The 21,162-nt window shown below is 41.5% G+C and overlaps 1 protein-coding gene and 1 pseudogene across 2 annotated transcripts in view; both read left to right on the plus strand.

Moving 5' to 3' along the window:
* The first annotated feature begins 18,429 nt into the window (after window positions 1-18,429).
* On the plus strand, window positions 18,430-19,186 carry LOC308354258 (large ribosomal subunit protein eL8-like; annotated as a pseudogene). The gene has a single exon. The product of its transcript is annotated as a large ribosomal subunit protein eL8-like (transcript).
* A 1,355-nt stretch (window positions 19,187-20,541) lies between these two features.
* The window catches only part of GNAL (G protein subunit alpha L), a gene marked incomplete at both ends in the record, with an annotated part of 135,911 nt that continues 135,290 nt past the window's right edge, over window positions 20,542-21,162 (plus strand). The window contains one exon of the mRNA XM_080821836.1: window positions 20,542-20,908. Coding sequence (XP_080677962.1) covers window positions 20,542-20,908 — 367 coding nt within the window. The remainder of the gene's footprint in view (window positions 20,909-21,162) is intronic.

A 21,162-nucleotide genomic window follows, 5' to 3' on the forward strand; every position in this document is an offset into this window, starting at 1 on the left:
ACACACACTTCCAAAACACACACACATGTGCATATTGTCCAGTATATTCACACTGTGGGTGTTCATTTGGTGTTCATTCACACGCCGGTTGTTCATTTGGTCCTGGTGTTCTACTGCCTGACAATAGGAACGTGGTCTTAGATGCAAGATGTCTAGCTCGGTTTAAGAAAGCTAAGAGATATGAAGCTTGTGTGACATTTCAGGTTTCATTAGCTTGCCAAAATGTTTCCTGTCTGTTTCATTGGTGAATGATTATTTTCATCATAGCCAGGATATTCATAGCTTACTGTTTATGTGGGTACATACAAAGACTAGTAATCATCTAATAGCTCCTTTTCGAGTGCTGTGTTGGAAGTAGAGTCTTCGTGCACAATTCAACCTGATATCCATGGGTCAGGCCAATGCAATTGCAGGAAAACATCTAATTTTAGATTGCATCATTATAACGTCTTATCCATCATTAAAGGAAAGTGTGGTAGTTGTGTTTCTCCCTTTATTTCCTGATTTCCTTCTTGGAGCTCTAGGGTCTCTAGTCCATTTCCACGAGGGCTCTTTGATGTTAGTGATTTCACTTTCTGTTTTTTTTTTTTTAAGATTTTATTTATTTATTTGACAGCTAGAGAAAGAGCACAAGCAGACAGAACAGCAGGCACAGGTAGAGGGAGAAGCAGGCTCTCCGCTCAGCAGGGAGCCCGACATGGGGCTTGATCTCGGGACCTTAGAATCATGACCTGAGCCAAAGGCAGACGCTTAACTGACTGAGCCACACAGGCACCCCATGATTTCACTTCTTTACGCCTCACTTTATCCATTCATTCCCCAACCGTGGAAGATTGTTGAACTATTTGGGGTACTAGTTTAGAACAAAGGTTGGGGACCATCCTCATGACATCGGTTTGACCAGGGCTGTGAGCCACAGGCTAGTCTCTGCTCAAAGACCAGCAACCAGAACCACATGCCATTCCAGTTCCCCACCGGAAACCCATTCCAACAGCCCAGGAAGGTCCCACCCCGGGCCTCCCAGCGTGCCTTGTGAGGAGTTCCCCAAGTAGCACAGCTGGGCAAATATCCTCTAAATCAGTGTTTTCCAATAGTTTTGTTCACCCAGTCAGTGAATTTCAGCTCAAAACCTTAACATGTGCATGTTACCAGTCATTCTACTATATCATGATTGTTATGAAACCTACAAGACAGATAAGAAAAGAATCTAGATATAAAATACAAGTTTATCAAGATGTCTTTTTATTTTCTATTGGAATTCCAGCAAACCACTGTGCACAGCCCATGGGTGTATTAACCCACTATAGACATACCTTGTTTTATTGTCCTTCATTTTATGCTGATTTTCAGTTACTATTTTGGGGGGGGTTGTTTGTTTGTTTTGTTTGTTTGTTTGTTTTACAAACTGAAGGTTTGTGGCAACCCTGTGTCAAGCAAGTCTATCAGCACTGTTTTTCCAACAACATCTGCTGACTTCGTGTCTCTGTGTCATGTTTTGGTAATTCAAGATTTCAAACTTTTCCTTTATTATATTTGTTATGGTGATCTGTGATCAGTGATTACCACTTGCTAAAAGTTCAGGTGGTGGTTAACGTTTTTTAGCCAAAAAAAAAAATTTTAATTAAAGTATATACATTATCCTTTTAGACAGAATGCTAATAATTTATACATAGTGTGCACTTGATATACTGACTACAATATAGTGTAAATGTCAATTTTATATGCACTGGTGAAGCAAAGCATTTCTTTAACTCAAATTTTTGCTGTATTTGCTTTGTTGTCGTGGTCTGGAAGTGACCTACGGCATCTCCAAAGTCTGCCTGTACTCTGAATCTCTCAGCTGCCTGGAATCTGGTTAGGAGAAGCAAATACATCTCTCCTGGGTCTTAGGGTCCTTTTCTGCACTTGCAGAGATACAGAATAACAAAATGCCCAGACCAGGTTTGGATTGAACTAGATCTCATCTATCTGCACAAATTGCAAGAAAGATGTCAATAGAATAATGGTGTTCATTGGGGGGAAAAATGGAAAAGAGAACAAAGAAGAAAACTTATCCATAATTCAACAGAGACAACATTGCTTACACTTTAGGAAGCAGGTTTTCAGTGACTTTCCATGCATTAAGATGCTTCTTTTCCACAATGTGCTGTTGTAGAAGTTCCTTTTTTTCATTTTTGATGAATATTTTGTATGTCCTTAAATTTGTCAACATTTTTCATTATCATAATGTCACATAATATATTTAATTTTTATTAGTTCATGATTTTTAAACATTTTATTAGCGAAATTTCAAATATACACAAAGTAAACAGAAGGGTATAATGAACCCAAATGTGTTAATCACCCAGCTTCAACAATTACAAACATTCTGCCATTCTTTTTTTTTTTTTTTTTTTAATTTTTTTTTTATTTTAATAAACATATAATGTATTTTTATCCCCAGGGGTACAGGTCTGTGAATCATCTGGTTTACACATTTCACAGCACTCATCATAGCCCATACCCTCCCCAATGTCCATTTCCCCACCACCCTCTCCCGTCCCCCTTCCCCCCCGCAACCCTCAGTCTGTTTCTTGAGATTGAGTCTTTTATGGTTTGTCTCCCTCCCAATCCCATCTTTTCATTTTTTCTTTTCCTACCTCCCCCCAAACCCCCCCACCTTGCATCTCCCCTTCCTCATATCAAAGAGATCATATGATAGTTATATTTCTCCGATTGACTTATTTCGCTAAGCATGATACCCTCTAGTTCCATCCACGTCATCGCAAATGGCAAGATTTCATGTCTTTTGATGGCTGCATAGTATTCCATTGTGTATACATACCACATCTTCTTTATCCATTCATCTGTTGATGGACATCTAGGCGCTTTCCACAGTTTGGCTATTGTGGACATTGCTGCTATAAACATTCGGGTGCACGTGCCCCTTCGGAGCACCACGTTTGTATCTTTAGGATATATACCCAGGAGTGCAATTGCTGGGTCGTAGGGTAGCTCTATTTTCAGTTTTTTGAGGAACCTCCACACTGTTTTCCAGAGTGGTTGCACCAGCTTGCATTCCCACCAACAGTGTAGGAGGGTTCCCCTCTCTCCGCATCCTCGCCAGCATCTGTCATTTCTTGACTTGTTAATTTTAGCCATTCTGACTGGTGTGAGGTGGTATCTCATTGTGGTTTTGATTTGTATTTCCCTGATGCCGAGTGATGTGGAGCATTTTTTCATGTGTCTGTTGGCCATCTGGATGTCTTCTTTGCAGAAATGTCTGTTCATGTCCTCTGCCCATTTCTTGACTGGATTATTTGTTCTTTGGGTATTGAGTTTGATAAGCTCTTTATAGATTTTGGATACGAGCCCTTTATCTGATATGTCGTTTGCAAATATCTTCTCCCATTCTGTCAGTTGTCTTTTGGTTTTGTTTACTGTTTCCTTTGCTGTGCAAAAGCTTTTGATCTTGATGAAATCCCAATAGTTCATTTTTGCCCTTGCTTCTGTTGCCTTTGGCGATGTTCCTAGGAAGAAGTTGCTGCGGTTGAGGTCAAAGAGGTTGCTGCCTGCATTGTCCTCAAGGATTTTGATAGATTCCTTTCGCACATTGAGGTCCTTCATCCACTTTGAGTCTATTTTCGTGTGTGGTGTAAGGAAATAGTCCAATTTCATTTTTCTGCATGTGGCTGTCCAATTTTCCCAGCACCATTTGTTGAAGAGGCTGTCTTTTTTCCATTGGATATTCTTTCCTGCTTTGTCGAAGATTAGTTGACCATAGAGTTGAGGGTCTATTTCTGGGCTCTCTATTCTGTTCCATTGATCTATATGTCTGTTTTTGTGCCAGTACCATACTGTCTTGATGATGACAGCTTTGTAATAGAGCTTGAAGTCTGGAATTGTGATGCCACCGACTTTGGCTTTCTTTTTCAATATTCCTTTGGCTATTCGAGGTCTTTTCTGGTTCCATATAAATTTTAGGATTATTTGTTCTATTTCTTTAAAAAAAATGGATGGGATTTTGATAGGGATTGCATTAAATGTGTAGATTGCTTTAGGTAGAATAGACATTTTCACAATATTTGTTCTTCCAATCCATGAGCATGGAATATTTTTCCATTTCTTTGTGTCTTCCTCAATTTCTTTCATGAGTACTTCATAGTTTTCTGAGTATAGATTCTTTGCCTCTTTGGTTAGATTTATTCCTAGGTATCTTATGGTTTTGGGTACGATTGTAAATGGGACTGACTCCTCAATTTCTCTTTCTTCTGTCTTGTTGTTAGTGTAAAGAAATGCGACTGATTTCTGTGCATTGACTTTATATCCTGACACTTTACTGAATTCCTGTATAAGTTCTAGCAGTTTTGGAGTGGAGCCTTTTGGGTTTTCCACATATAGTATCATATCATCTGCAAAGAGTGATAGTTTGACTTCTTCTTTGCCGATTTGGATGCCTTTAATTTCTTTTTGTTGTCTGATTGCTGAGGCTAGGACTTCTAGTACTATGTTGAACAGCAGTGGTGATAACGGACATCCCTGCCGTGTTCCTGACCTTAGCGGAAAAGCTTTCAGTTTTTCTCCATTGAGAATGATATTTGCGGTGGGTTTTTCATAGATGGCTTTGATAATATTGAGGTATGTGCCTTCTATCCCTACACTTTGAAGAGTTTTAATCAGGAAGGGATGCTGCACTTTGTCAAACGCTTTTTCAGCATCTATTGAGAGTATCATATGGTTCTTACTCTTTCTTTTATTAATGTATTGTATCACATTGATGGATTTGCGGATGTTGAACCAACCTTGCAGCCCTGGAATAAATCCCACTTGGTCGTGGTGAATAATCCTTTTAATGTACTGTTGGATCCTATTGGCCAGTATTTTGGTGAGAATTTTCGCATCTGTGTTCATCAAGGATATTGGTCTGTAATTCTCTTTTTTGGTGGGATCCTTGTCTGGTTTTGGGATCAAGGTGATGCTGGCCTCATAGAATGAGTTTGGAAGTTTTCCTTCCATTTCTATTTTTTGGAACAGTTTCAGGAGAATAGGAATTAATTCTTCTTTAAATGTTTGGTAGAATTCCCCTGGGAAGCCGTCTGGTCCTGGACTTTTGTTTGTTTGAAGATTTTTGATGACTGTTTCAATCTCCTTACTGGTTATGGGTCTGTTCAGGTTATCTATTTCTTCCTGGTTCAGTTGTGGTAGTTTATACATCTCTAGAAATGTATCCATTTCTTCCAGGTTGTCAAATTTGTTGCCATAGAGTTGCTCGTAGTATGTTCTTATAATTGTTTGTATTTCTTTGGTGTTGGTTGTGATCTCTCCTCTTTCATTCATGATTTTATTTATTTGCGTCCTTTCTCTTTTCTTTTTGATAAGTCTGGCCAGGGGCTTATCAATCTTATTAATTCTTTCAAAGAACCAGCTCCTAGTTTTGTTGATTTGTTCTATTGTTTTTTTAGTTTCTATTTCATTGATTTCTGCTCTGATCTTTATGATTTCTCTTCTCCTGCTGGGTTTAGGCTTTCTTTGTTGTTCTCTCTCCAGCTCCTTTAGGTGTAGGGTTAGGTTGTGTATTTGAGACCTTTCTTGTTTCTTGAGAAAGGCTTGCAGTGCTATATATTTTCCTCTCAGGACTGCCTTTGTTGTATCCCACAGATTTTGAACTGTTGTGTTTTCATTATCATTTGTTTCCATGAATTTTTTCAATTCTTCTTTAATTTCCTGGTTGACCCATTCATTTTTTAGAAGGATGCTGTTTAGTCTCCATGTATTTGCGTTCTTTCCAAATTTCCTCTTGTGATTGAGTTCGAGCTTCAGAGCATTGTGGTCTGAAAATATGCAGGGAATGATCTCGATCTTTTGGTACCGATTGAGACCTGATTTATGACCCAGGATGTGGTCTATTCTGGAGAATGTTCCATGTGCACTAGAGAAGAATGTATATTCTGTTGCTTTGGGATGGAATGTTCTGAATATATCTGTGATGTCCATCTGGTCCAGTGTGTCATTTAGGGCCTTTATTTCCTTGTTGATCTTTTGCTTAGATGATCTGTCCATTTCAGTGAGGGGAGTGTTAAAGTCCCCTGCTATTATTGTATTACTGTCGATGTATTTCTTTGATTTTGTTATTAATTGGTTTATATAGTTGGCTGCTCCCATGTTAGGGGCATAGATATTTAAGATTGTTAGATCTTCTTGTTGGACAGACCCTTTGAGTAGGATATAGTGTCCTTCCTCATCTCTTATTATAGTCTTTGGCTTAAAATCTAATTGATCTGATATAAGGATTGCCACCCCAGCTTTCTTCTGATGTCCATTAGCATGGTACATTGTTTTCCACCCCCTCACTTTAAATCTGGAGGTGTCTTCGGGTCTAAAATGAGTTTCTTGTAGGCAGCATATTGATGGGTTTTGTTTTTTTATCCATTCTGATACCCTGTGTCTTTTGATTGGGGCATTTAGCCCATTAACATTCAGGGTAACTATTGAGAGATATGAATTTAGTGCCATTGTATTGCCTGTAAGGTGATTGTTACTGTATATTGTTTCTGCTTCTTTCTGATCTACTACTTTTAGGGTCTCTCTTTGCTTAGAGGACCCCTTTCAATATTTCCTGTAGAGCTGGTTTGGTGTTTGCAAATTCTTTCAGCTTTTGTTTGTCCTGGAAGCTCTTTATCTCTCCTTCTATTTTCAATGATAGCCTAGCCGGATATAGTATTCTTGGCTGCATGTTTTTCTCGTTTAGTGCTCTGAATATATCATGCCAGTTCTTTCTGGCCTGCCAGGTCTCTGTGGATAGGTCCGCTGCCAATCTAATGTTTTTACCCTTGTATGTTACAGACTTCTTTTCCCGGGCTGCTTTCAGGATTTTCTCTTTGTCGCTAAGACTTGTAAATTTTACTATCAGGTGACGAGGTGTGGACCTATTTTTATTGATTTTGAGGGGCGTTCTTAGCATCTCCTGGATTTTGATGTTTGTTCCCTTTGCCATATTAGGGAAATTCTCTCCAATAATTGTCTCCAATATACCTTCTGCTCCCCTCTCTTTTTCTTCTTCTTCTGGAATCCCAATTATTCTAATGTTGTGTCGTCTTATGGTGTCACTTATCTCTCGAATCCTCTCCTCGTGTTCCAGTAGTTGTTTGTCTCTCTTTTGCTCAGCTTCTTTATTCTCTGTCATTTGGTCTTCTATGTCACTAATTCTTTCTTCTGCCTCATTTATCCTGGCAGTGAGAGCTTCCATTTTTGATTGCACCTCATGAATAGCTTTTTTGATTTCAACTTGGTTAGATTTTAGTTCTTTTATTTCTCCAGAAAGGGCTTTTATCTCTCTGGAGAGGGTTTCTCTAATATCTTCTATGCCTTTTTCGAGCCCGGCTAGAACCTTGAGAATTGTCATTCTGAACTCTAGATCTGTCATGCTACCTATGTCTGTATTGATTAGGTCTCCAGCCTTCGGTACGGCCTCTTGTTCTTTTTTTTGAGGTGAGTTTTTCCGCCTTGTCATTTTGTCCAGGTAGGATTTGCTTTCTCCTGCTGTGGAATTCCGCTGTTCTTGGTGACTGAAGTTGGTTTTGGATCGGTTTCTTGTTGATCTTCTGGGGGAGGGGCCTGTTGTAGTGATTTTCAAGTGTCCTTGCCGCAGGCGGAATTGCACCGCCCTTGCCAGGGGCCGGGCTAAGGAATCCGCTCGGGTTTGCTTTCGGGAGCTTTTGTTCCCTGAGCGCTTTCCGTAGAGTTCCGGAGGACGGGAATGAAGATGGCGGCCTCCCAATCTCTCGGCCCGGAGGAGCCGAGAGCTTGGGGTTCCGCTCCTCAGTGCGCTCTCAGAGCAAAGCGCCCAACAGTCCCGCCTCCCTGGCTTGCGGTCGCGCCTCGAGGAAAGCAGTCAATTGTTGGAGCTGGAGAAAAGCGCCGGGTCGCTTTTGTCTCCGTGGCCTCCGGCCGCGCTCCGAGCCCACCCAGCCTGCGACCGGCACAAGGTAACCCTGGGCTTAGAGCTCACTCCTCGGCTTTGTCGCTATAGCCGGCTTCCCCGCTCCAATACCTGCGAGCTCTGCGACACTCAGACACCCCCAGTCCTTCTGTGACCCTGCGGGTCCTGGGGTTATGCTGACCCCGCCTGGGTTTCCCCCCAGTTTAGCCTCTGGAGCGATGTCTCCCAGTGGAGCCGACTTTTAAAAGTCCCGATTTTGTGCTCCGTCGCTCCGCCGCTTGCCGGGTGCCGGCCCCTCCCCCCGGGGTCTATCTTCCCGTCGCTTTGGATTCACTTCTCCGCAGGTCCTACCTTTCAGAAAGTGATCGATTTTCTGTTTCTGGGATTGTTGCTCTTCTTCTCTTTGATTTCCCGTTGGATTTGTAGGTGTTCACAATGGTTAGATAAGCTATCTAGCTGATCTCCTGCTACCCGATGTCGTCTCAGCCTGCTACTTCTCCGCCATCTTGACTCCTCCCCTCATTCTGCCATTCTTATATCATCTGGAACTCGACCTACTTCCCACACTCCACCAGATTTTAGGTTTTTTTTAAGTAATATATAATGTAACTTTTAATGAATAATGATATAACATATAATGTACCCCCAGATCTTAGTTGTACAATTTTGAAAATGGATATAACCCATACCCCATCCTATCAAACCTTCTTTATCTCCCTGAAAATTCATTCAATGCTATCCACCAGAGAACCATTGTTATTTTTTTAATATTTTATTTATTTATTTGACAGAGAGAGATCACAAGTAGGCAGAGAGGCAGGCAGATAGAGAGGGAGGAAATAGGCTCCCCGCTGAGCAGAGAGCCCGATGCAGGACTCGATTCCAGGACCCTGAGATCATGACCTGAGCTGAAGGCAGCGGCTTAACCCACCGAGTCACCCAGGCGCCCCACCATTGTTATTTTTTTCAATGTGAATTTGTTATGTCCCAGAACTTCAAGCAAGCAGAATATGTAATCTTTTTATGTCGGTTTTTTTCACTCAGCAAAATGCCAGTGAGATTAATCCATGTTGCAAAATTCATTAGTAGTTTGGTTCTTTCTATTTAGGAGTAATATTCTATTGCATGAATATACTACAACTTGTTTAGTCATTGTCCTGACAATGGGTATTTGTGTTGTTTCCAGTTTGGGGCTGTTGTCAAAAAGCCTGCTAGGTTTTCTTCTACAAGTCTTTCTGTGGTCACATCTTTAAACTGCTCTTGGATAAATACCTAAGAGTGGAACTACTGGCTTAAAGGACAAGTAAATGTATACGTTTATAAAATAAAAGTGCAAAACTGTTTTTTTTTTCAAAGATTTTATTTATTTGTTTGACAGAGATCACAAGTAGTCAGAGAGGCAGGCAGAGAGAGAGAGAAGGAAGCAGGCTCCCCGCTGAGTAGAGAGCCCGATGTGGGGTTCGATCCCAGGACCCCGGGACCATGACCCGAGCCGAAGGCAGAGGCTTTAACCCACTGAGCCACCCAGGTGCCCCAAAACTGTGTTTTCTAAAGTGATGGGACCTTTATATTTTCCCACTAGAGAAACATTAGTGTTCTGGTTTCTCCACGTCTTCACCAACATTTGGTGTTGAGTGTCTTTTCAATTTTAGCCATTTTAGTTGATACAATATAAATTTGATTTTGCTGAGAGCTAAAGATGTTGATCGTTTTTTCATTTGCTTATTGGCCAATCATATCTTCCCTCATAGAGCATTCAAGTATCTCACATTTTTGAGGTATCTTATTTTTGCCGGTTTGTGAAAGCTCATGGTCAAGACATGTATTGCAAATACTTTCAGTCTACTCACGTTAATGGTATCTCTTGGTTAAGCAGTTTTTAATTTTATGAAGTCCAGTTTTTTTTTTTATGGCTAATTTCTTTGTATCCTGCACAAGAAATCTTTCTATCCCCATGTCACAAAGTTATCCACTTACATCATCTTCTGAAAGCTTTATAATTTTAGATTTCATAGTTAAGACTCTGTTCAATGCCCATTTCTTTTGTGTGTATGATGTGAGGTAGGGGACAGGGCCCATTGACGTGAACATCCAATTGTTCCACTGCAATTTGTTGAAAAACCTCCCTCTTGTTGAATAACTTTGGCACCGTTATTGAAACCCAATAGACGGTGTTAGTGTGGGTCTATTTCTGCTCTGAGCATTCTATTTCACTGACAAATTTGCCTATACTTGTGTCCCACACTATCTTGATTACTGTCCTTTTGCAGTGAGTTTTGAAGAAAGGTGGTGTTAAGTCCTCCAGCTTTGATTCTCTTTACCAAGATTCCTATAGATATTCTAGGTCATTTGCATCTCTATATCAATTTTTTATAATCAGCTTCTCAACACCTATGAAAATGGCTTCTGGGTTATAATTGATATTGCATTGAACCTATAGATTAATTTGGGGGAAAGAACAATACCGAGTCTTTCATGTTTATACCTCTCCATGTATAAAGGTCTTAAATTTCTCTCAGCAATGTTTTGTAGCTCTCAGTGTAGAGGTTTTTCACTTATTTTATCAAATTTATTCCCATTCTGTAGTTGGGGCTCAACTGTAGGTGGAATTCTTAAAATTCCGTGTTCCAGTTGCAGTAGCAGTGGTGGTGTTTTTGTTAGTATGTAGTAAAGTAATTTATTTTTGTATACTGACCTGCTATCCTGGTATCCTGACACCTGGCTAAACTCACATGTTATTTCTAGAATGCTTTTAAGATTATTCCTGTGTGTGTGTGTGTTTTAAAGATTTTGTTCGTCAGAGAGAGTACACACAAACAAGGGTAGAGGCAGGCAGAGGTTCGAGAAGCAGGCTTCCCGGTGAGCAAAGTCTCCCCACCCCATGCAGGAATTGGTCCCAGGACCCTGAGCTGAAGGCAGATGTTTTACTGACTGAGCCACCCAGGCACCCCTGGTATTTTGAATATTAACAGTTATGGCATTTGGAAATCCAGAGAATGTGTTATATCAACCTTGCCTCATGGGGATAAATCCCACTTGATTGTGACATATTATTTTCATACATGGCTGGCTAATATTTTTAAAGCTTTATTGCATCTACATTCATGAGCCATATTGGCCTAAAATATCCTGGTCCTATATTGTATTGGTCAAGTCTTTGTATTAAGGTTGTGCTGGCTTCAAATAAGACACAGAGTTTTAAAATGCTTTCTTCCTCTTTATTCTGAGTTTATTTAATACTGGTATTATTATTTTCCTTCAGTGTTTTATAGAATTCACCAGTAAAGTACTCAATACTTGGGAGTTTTCTTTGTGAGGACATATTCAGTAACAATTTCCATTTATTTGCTGGGTACGCCACTATTCAGTTTTTTTGTTTCTTCTTGTATTAGTTTCAACAAATTGTATTTTCAAAGAATTTGTCCATTCCACCTAAATCATTGAATTTGTTGATATAAATTTGTCCATAACACTCTCATATGTCATTTTGATGAATAAAGTTACCATACCAGTGTTCCCTCTTTTATGCCTGATATTGATAATTTGCCTTTTCTCTACTTCTTGCTAGGAATTTATTAATTCTATTGAACTTTTCAAAGAACCATGGATCATTCAGAAGTCGACTGCTTAATTTCCAAATGTGTGGAGATTTTCTGGATACCTTATTGTCCTGCTGACTAAATTCCATCACAGCCAGAAAGCATGCTCTCTAAGACTTAGCGTTTTACAATTTGCTGGTATATTTTTTGGCCCTGTTCTGGTCTATGTCAGTGAACATTTCACTAAAATTTGGGAGGAGCATTTTGCAATTATTAGCTATGGTGTTTGTATTTGTTATGTCTTCCTGATGCATTGACCCTTTCGTCATGATGAAGTAGTGTTCTTTGCTTTCAGCAAATCTCCTTATAACGAATTCTATGTTGCCTGATATTCATGTAGCCATTCCAGGTTTCTCATGACTAAAATCTCCATATGTAGTGAGTAAAGCAGCATGTCTCAAAAATTCATGCCCTCTCCCCCCAAAAAACCCAGAATGTGACCTTATTTGGAAATAAAGTCTTTGCAGATTATAATTAAGGTAAGGATAGAGAGGGGATCATATTAGCCCTAAATCCAACAAGACTGTGTTTATAAGAGACGGAAGAGGACACACAGAGACATAAGGAAGAAGGCAAGTGATCACAAGGCAGAGCTTGCTGTGAAGCAGCCACGGTCAGTGGGCACTGGGAGCCACCAGAAGCTGGAGGAGGTCAGGATGGATTTTCCCCTACAGCTTGCAGAGAGAACGTGGCCCTCCCAACACCTTCATGTTGACTGCTGACCTTCAGGACTGTGAAAGAATGAGAATCTGTTGTTTTAAACTTCTTAGCTTGTGGTAATCTGTTACTGCAACACTAGGAAACCAAGACACCACCATTTGCCTTTTTCCTTCTTTTTACTATCAGCCTACCCACATCAGTATTTTAAGTATGTTCCTTATAAAAAAGTAGAAAGTAGGGGCGCCTGGGTGGCTCAGTGGGTTAAGCCTCTGCCTTCGGCTTGGGTCATGATCTCAGGGTCCTGGGACTGAGCTCGGCATTGGGCTCTCTGCTCAGTGGGGAACCTGCTTCCCCCTCTCTCTCTGCCTGCCTCTCTGCCTACTTGTGATCTCTCTCTCTGTCAAATAAATGAATAAAATCTTTAAAAAAAAAAAAAAAAGCAGAAAGTTGGGTCTTTTATCCACTCTGACATTCTCTGTCTTTTAATTAAAAGGTTTAGTCCACTTTCATTTAATTATTAAAATAGTCAGATTTAAGTTAGTCATTTTGCTATTTGTTTTCTATTTGGTTCAGTTGTTTGTTCCCCTCTGTTTCTTCTTTTTTGGGGGCTACTTGAATATGTTGTGGTATTTGTTTTCCTCCCCAATTAGCTCTTCAGGCATCCTACTTTTCACTCTTTTTTAGTGGCTACATCGTCCAAAATGGTAGCCACTAGCCACATGCGACCATGGACGTTTATTTTTATAAATTATGAAAGTACCATTGACATACAACGTTACATTAGTTTCAGGCGTGCGACATAGCGATTTGACAATTCTATACATTACTCAGAGCTCACCATGGTAGGTGCAGTCCCCACCTGTCACCATACAGTGTTATTACAATATTATTGACTATATTCCTCATGCTGTACCTTTCATCCCCAGGACTTACTCATTTTATAACCAGAAGTTAGTACCTCTTAATCCCCTTCACCTAGTTTGCCCATCATCTCACCCACCTCCCCTCTGGCAACCACCAGTTTTCTGTAGCTGAGAGTTTGGGGTTTTTTAAGCAATTAAAATTAAGATTTAATTCTCCAGTGACAATACCCACATTCCAAGTGTGCAGTAAGTACATGTAAGTAGTGGCTACTTTAGAGAACAATGAAGATATAGAACATTTTCGTCCCCGAAGGAAATTCCATTGATAACTTACCGCAACTTACTTATGGTTAATACTATACTACTTTCCATCAAACACTGGAACTTGGTGAGAGTATAGTCCCTTTGCCCTCCCCATCCTTTGTAACATTTTCATAGATCGCATCTGCGTACACTATAAACCCATAATACACTGTTAATATTTTTACCTAAATAGGCATATGTTTTTAAAGGAAATCTTAAACAGAAACATATAGTCTTCAGATTCACCCACATATTTACCATTTCCACTGATCTTTATTTTTCCTCTGGATCTGAGTTACCACCTGGTACCACCTGGTGTCCTATCCCTTTAGCCATAAGACTTCCATTTAGCATTTTTCATAGTACAGGTCACCTGATGCCCATTGTCTCCTATTTTCTTTAATGTTACTTTTTTTAATAGAAGATTTTATTTATTTATATGACAGAGATCACAAGTAGGCAGAGGCAGGCAGAGAGAGATGGGGGAAAGCAGGCTCCCTGCTGAGCAGAGAGCCCGATTATGGGACTCGATCCCAGCACCCTGAGATCATGACCTGAGCCAAAGGCAGAGGCTCAACCCACAGAGCCACTCAGGCATCCCTAATGTTACTTTTTTTTTTTTTTTTCATTTTATTCTTGAAGTATAGCTTGGCAAGATATAAAATTCTGTGTTGGTAATATTTTTCCATATTTCAAACTTCAGCAATGCTGTTTTGCTGCCTTGTGGCATCTGCTGTTCCTGCGGAAAAGCCAGCATTTTTCATAGGCTGCTTCCTATACATCGTTTCCCTGTTTTCTTTGGCTATGTCTACATTTCTCTCTTCATATCTGAAGTTCAGCCCTTTTATCATACACGCTTGTGTGCATTCTTCTTTATCCTGCCTCTGGTTCACTGGGTTTCTTGGATTTGTAAGTTAGTGATGTCTCATCAAATATCAGAAGTTTGGGGCCATGACTTCTTCAAATGTTGTTTCCATCCCAATTTCTTCCTCACCTATTTCTAGGACTCTTAATTGCTCTTTGTTTAGACCACTTAATGTTGATCAAAAGGCCTCAGAGAAGCTGTTCATTTTTCTTCAGTTGTCTTTTTCCTCTTTGTTCTTCACGTTGGATCATTTCTCTGGATCTAATTTTAATTTCATCAATTTGTCCTTTTTCTGTCTTCCCCCTGCTGGTAAGCACATCCAGTGATTTTTTTTTTTTTATTTCAGTTATTGTACTTCCGGGTTTAAGAATTTCCATTTGTTCCTCTTCTATATTTTCAGTTTCTCCAGATTATATATGTGCATATCTTCCTTTAACTCTTTGAATATATTTGTGATCATTACTTTAAAGTCCTTGTCTGTTAGTTGTTACATCTGGTTCATCTGGGCATCAATTATTGCCCTTTTTTTTTTCTTAAGTACAAGTCACATTTTTCTGTCTGTGTGTTTGTCTAATGCTTTTTATTGGACTCGGAATTATAAATGAAATCTTGTAGAGACTTTATTTTCTGTTATATCTCTCTAAAGAATGATTTTTGTTTTGCTTTGTTTTTTCTCTAAACTAGTTAACATAGCTGAACTCAAAATCTTGTCTTGTCTGTCCTGGGCGCCTGGATGGCTCAGTGGGTTGAGCCTCTGTCTTCGGCTTGGGTCATGATCTCAGGGTCCTGGGATTGAGGCCCATATTGGGCTTTCTGCTCAGCAGGGAGCCTGCTTCTTCCTCTGCTTCTCTTCTTCTTCTCTGCCTCTCTGCCTACTTGTGATCACTCTCTGTGTCAAATTAATAAAATCTTTAAAAAAATAAAAATTTTTAAAAAAAATCTGTCTGTCCTGAAGGAAGAAGATGCAATCTTCGCTCTGTCCCTTTATATTTTTTAGGTGTTTTTGTCAGGCTCCCAGGGTCTCCTCCTGCATTGTTGATAGTAGTCAACCAAAGACATGAGTGGATTTTATATGCAGATTTGTGGGGCTCACATTTCTAAAGTTTCCTCCCTCCTAGAATTTCACTACTAATTTTCTGGGCTGTTTCTCCACCTCCAAATTCTATTCTCTTGAGATCTCAAGCCATTAAGTGGGCCCAGCTTCATTGGCATGTTATCTGCAAAGTCACAGAGGACTTCATGGCTGATTTAATACTCCGTTATCATTGCCTTGAAATTCTTAAATTTTCAACAAGGGGCGTGGGATTTTAATTTTGAGCTGGGCCCCCAAATCATGTAGCCAGTCGTGCCAGTAGTATTGTAGCTTTCTGCCGCCCACTAATGGTGAACTGGGAAGTGTCCTTAAGCAAAAAGCCTTAAAATCACAAAGCTTACCCATGATACTTATATTTCAAGGGTAGACTTGCTTTGGTTATTCTCCAGTACATTAAAATAGGAGACATAAATACCATATCTCTTAATTGATCAGTCCAACTGAGCTACTACTCTGCCAATCTATGGCAACTATGGTTTTGAACTTGAGGCAGTTTTGCCTAAGGGCACACTTGGCATACCCGGAGATATTTTGTTGTTGTTGTTGTTGTCACTACTGAGGAAGCGTACTACTGGAACCTACTGGGTTGAGGCCAAGGATGCTGCTAAACATCCTGTAATACACAGGACAGCTCCCCGCCTCAACAAATTATCTAGCCACAAAAGTCAATAGTGCCAAGGTTGAGGAAACCTGCATTATAGGAAAGGAGCCCTCTTTCATTTTTAATGGATACATTATTATTGTATTCTTGAGAATGTATCATTGTTTAATCAATCCTCTATAACTACACATCACACTACTCAAATATAGCTCCAACTGGGGAGAAAGAAGCCAAATTGGCCTTAACTCATTTCTACAATTTTATTCAAGTTTCCAATTAAACAGTGTGAAAATTTGCAAAAATGTGCAATAATAATATGCTACTTTCATCAACTGAACATGATTTCCATACAAAGACCTAAGACATAAACTTTTCACTGTATCTAATTCTGATTGTTCTTAGTTCAAAGGAAAGTAAATTTAGACTGAAATAATCCTATTGGATGACACCTTATATGCTGTAATTTTATCTTTATTTAGAGTTCCCTCATGATTTCTGTTTTCAGATTCGTAACCATTCTTTGACATTAGAAATTGCTTACTTGTGTGACCTAATTACGCATGAATTAAAAATCAACCTCGGATTGAAGAGAAAACATTAAATTTAACTAAAGTGATATATAAATATTAAATATTTTATTCTAATTTATCCTATGCAGAGAACACATAATCCAATGTCTTACAACTGGTATGTAATTAAAAGTGTCGAAAGAAATTGAAATGTGGCCAAAATGGGCCCCCAACAGTTCTTTCTTAGGATTCTTTTAACAGGATTTTAAGAAATTATTTTCAGTTTATGATATCGGGTACCAACAGAAAACGTTGTCTTCTCTCTCTCTAAGTAAATCCTTAAATCTGAGTACATTCCCTCTAGATACAAATTAATTTATGTACTTTTAAAATCTGTACTAGGGGCACCTGGGTATCTCACTCAGTTAAGCATCCAACTCTTGGTTTTGCTTAAGTCATGATCTCAGGGTTGTGATATCGAGCCCCGAGTCGGGCTCTGTGCTCCCTGTCAAGTCTGCTTGAGCGATTCTCTCTTTCTCTCCCTCTCACCCTCCCGCTCTGTCCCTCCTTCCTCTCTAGAGAGGTCCTCTCTCTCTCTAAATAAATTTTTAAAAATCTATATTTGTTTCTGTTTTCGCCTGGCTTCAATACATAAAATTTTATCCATCTCTTGTGATACTAGTTGATAAAGTTTAATAAGTTGTAACAGGAAAAGAATTGGTATATATTCTTCTCAATTCAAATATCCCTTCCTCTGAAAGGCCTTCCCTGTATCACACATGAACTTCTTCCCCTACCATTGTTTTTACTGAAGTATAATTAACATACAGTGTCCTATAAGTTTCAGGTGTCCAATATAGAGACTTAATTCTTTACAGTACTCATTGCTCATCATGATAAGTGTGCTCTTTAATTTCCATCACTTATTTCGCCCATTTCCCCTCAGCCACCTCTTCTCTGGCAACCACCAGTTTGTTCTCTGTATTTAAGAGTCTGGATTTTGCTTGTCTCTTTTCTTTGCTCATTTGTTTCTTAAATTCCACATGTGAGTGAAATCATAGGATATTTGTCTTTCCCTGATTTATTTCACTTGACATAATACCCTCTAGGTCCATCCTTGTTGCAAATGGCAAGATCTCACTCTTTTTCATGGCTGACTAATATTTCGGTGTGTAGATATGTATATATGATACTATATATAATATATATGTAATATATAACTAATATAATTTTATAGTTGTATTATTGCATTTTTGTGTATTTATATTTATATTACACTGTTGAATTTTCTGTACATAAAAGTAATAAAAAGTTCTCTTTCAAATATACATATATATATAGAGAGAGAGAGAGAGAGATGGAAACAGCTTCTTTATCCATTCATTTATCGATGGACACTTGGTTTGCTTCCATATCTTGGCTATTATAAATAATACTGGTATAAACATAGGGATCCATGGGTCCCTTTGAATCAGTGTTTTCCTTTTCTTTGCCTCCTTTCCCAATTTTAAATTGGGCCTTCCCTTATTACTTCTTAGAAAACCCTCTTCTTTCCCTTCACAGCATTTGCATAATTTGAAATGTATCATAAATCCATTAACTTATGCATATATGATTGAACATATTTTTACCTCATTAGTGTATAAACACCATAAGGACCCACGTCTTTTGCTTCACCTGATACCAACCAGAATGCCCAGCATATTGTTGGTGCTTGATAAATACTAAACAAGTGAAGGGATAAATGGAGAATGGGCGAGTGAATAGTGAGAATCACACTGATACTTGGTAGCTTTCTCTGTTTTCTCAAGTTAGACTTTCTCTAGCCCTCCTTCTACTCTTCAAAACCCTAAAAGTGCAGCTAATTTTGGTGAATCTGGGGGTAATGTTAGGTCCAAAACACTACATGGTATATATATTTGTTATTAATAGGGCCCTAAAATAAATGTGAATCTAGATCTCCAATTTCCTTCTTTAAAAATGTAATCAAAATGCAGCCTCTCCTCCAGCCATCCAAGATGCCACAAGGAAAGAAGGCGCAGGGGAAGAAGGGGGCCCCGGCTCCTGCTGTTGTGAAGAAACGGGGGACCAAGAAGGCGTTCAATCCCCTGTTTGAGAAAAGGCCCAAGAATTTTGGCATCGGACAGGACAAATGCCCCTGCTACATCCGGCTTCAGCGGCAAAGGTCTACTTTCTAAAAACGTCCAAAAGTGCCTCCTGTGATTTTAACCATTTCACCATGGCCTTGGGCCATCAAACAGCGACTGCTTACATTCACCCACAAACACAGACCAGAGACAAAGCAAGAGGAGAAGCAGAGATTGTTGGTCCGGGCTGACAAGAAAGCTGCCGTCAAAGGGACTATCCCCACTCAGAGGCCACCTGTCCTTCAAGCGGGGGTTAACATGTCACCACCTGGGCAGAAAACAGGAAGGCTCAGCTGGTAGTGATTGCCCACGATGCGGACCCCATTGAGCTGGCTGTCTTCCTGCCTACCCTGTGTGGTAAGATGAGGGCTCCCTACTGCATTGTCAAGGGGAAGGCCAGGCTGGGGTGTCCACTCCGCAGGAAGACCTGCCCCACTGTGGCCTTCACACAGGAAGACAAAGGAGCTCCAGCTAAGCTGGTGGAAGCCATCGGGACCAATTACACAATGACAGATATAATGAGATCTACCATCACTGGAGAGCCACCGTCCTGGGTCCAAAGTCAGCAGCTCGCATCGCCCAGTTGGAAAAGGCAAAGGCTAAAGAACAGGCCACCAAACTGGAATGAGCAGACGCTGTTGAATTTTCTGTACGTAAAAGTAATAAAAAGTTCTCTTTCAAAAAAATTTAAATATTTAATCAAATGTAGTATTTACAACCAAGGGCCAGTGGGTACAGTGTACCCTTGTTAGCAGGGCCTGGCATTAAACAGACCAGTCTGCTGCTTTTAATGGGATTTATATTAGATATATTTATCGTATTTCATGTCATTTGCTAGAAATTAAGGAACACATGTTAGAGCAGAGTTCTTAAAAACTATGGAAATTTTCAGCAGTTGCTCTCTAAGACGATGGATATTATGTGGGAAATAGTAGAGACAGCGGGGATCCCTGGTGGGGTTGTATCCAAAGGAGGCCTGGAGAAAGGGCACTTGGCCTGAATAGCCTCTGCTCCTCTCTGCCCTATACTGTGGATTACAAAATAGGATACAGAGTGCAATTTCATGTATTCGTTTTAGCAAATAAAATATAGTAGATGACAATGACATGTTCTCCTTTTCAATATTCTAATAAGTGTAATTTTTAAAATGATGTCATGGACCTCCGGATTTGGAGATTTTGTCGAGATCAAAGGCATAATAGAATTAAGGTAAGAATGAAAAGCGTGCAGATGTGTGGGTGTGTGTAAGTGAAAAAGAGGCAAGGTGCAGTGACCTCTGCAGGTAATACACCCGGCAATTCGAGATCTGAAATCTAGCACCTCTAGCCTTTTGTCTGGCTTCCGGCTCTTATTTACCACTGTCCCAGATCAAAGCCAGGGTGTTTTTTGAGTGCTGCAATGGCAGCTCTGGGTGGTGACGGCACCACCACCGCCACTGCGGCACTGGCCGGCTCGGGCAACCGTATTTACGGTATCGAAGACTCAAACACGAGGCGGTGCCTACTGTCTTGGGGGCCGGGCCAGGCGGCTATATTTACCGTAACCAGAGTGGAGCCGGCGGTGGTATTTGCAACGGAACCACCCAGGCTGCGGTATTTACGGTAACGAGGGCCGGCCCTAGCGGCGGTATTTACGGTAAAGGGGGGCCGGTCCCGGCGGCGGTTTTTACGGTAACGGGGGACAGCCGGGTAGGCGGTATTTACGGTAACGGGGGCCGGGCTCGCGGAGGCCCGTCGGCGCGGCCCGCTCGCCGCGTTATCAGGTGATCTCCAGCCCAGGCGGCCGCCACCCCCTGCACCCAGCGGAAAATGCAAAATGGCCCTCTGGGACTGTGAGGGGCCGCGGCCCCCAGCCCGGGCCCACCGCACCCCCAGCCCGCAGCCTGCGGGCGGCAGCGCCGCGCCGGGTCCGGGTGCAGCCCCCTCCCGCCCCTCCGCCGGGGCCCCGGCCTGAGCCCCCCACCCCCAGCACCCCGGCGTCCACATGGGTCTGTGCTACAGTCTGCGGCCGCTGCTCTTCGGGGATCCGGAGGACGTCTCCCGCGCCGCCTCGGAAGCGCCTGCGGAGGATGCGCGGCCCGGCCCGGCCCCGGCCCCGACCCCCGCCCGGGCCCCGGCGGCGGTCGGGGGAGACGCGGTCCCGACCCCGCTCCCTCGGGGCGCCGGCGGGAGCCCGGCGTGTGCGCGGCCCAAAGCCGCCCCGAAGAAGGAGCGGCCGCGGCGTCCGGAGCAGCTGCGAGCGGAGGAGCGCGAGGCCGAGCGCGAGGCGAAGAAGGTCAGCAGGAGCATCGACCGCATGCTCCGCGAGCAGAAGCGCGACCTGCAGCAGACGCACCGGCTGCTGCTGCTGGGTAGGTGCCGTCGGCGCGCGCCCCGCCCCGCCCCGGGCGCGGGGGCCCCTCTGGTTCCGCGCGGGGTGGGCCCCGGTCGCGGAAGTGTGCTCGGGGAGGTGGGGCAGGCGAAAATCGTCGCCGCGTTGATTTTTACACGGACAATATTTACTTTCGTGATTTGGCCCAGAACCCCTTTCCGGGTGATATTGCTGCTTTCCGCGCCTTGTGATTTTGGCCAGTTGCCCATTTGTTACTAATTAATGAGCTTCTCT

This window comes from Martes martes (genome assembly GCF_963455335.1).
Source record: "Martes martes genome assembly, chromosome: 13".
Taxonomy (NCBI): domain Eukaryota; kingdom Metazoa; phylum Chordata; class Mammalia; order Carnivora; family Mustelidae; genus Martes; species Martes martes.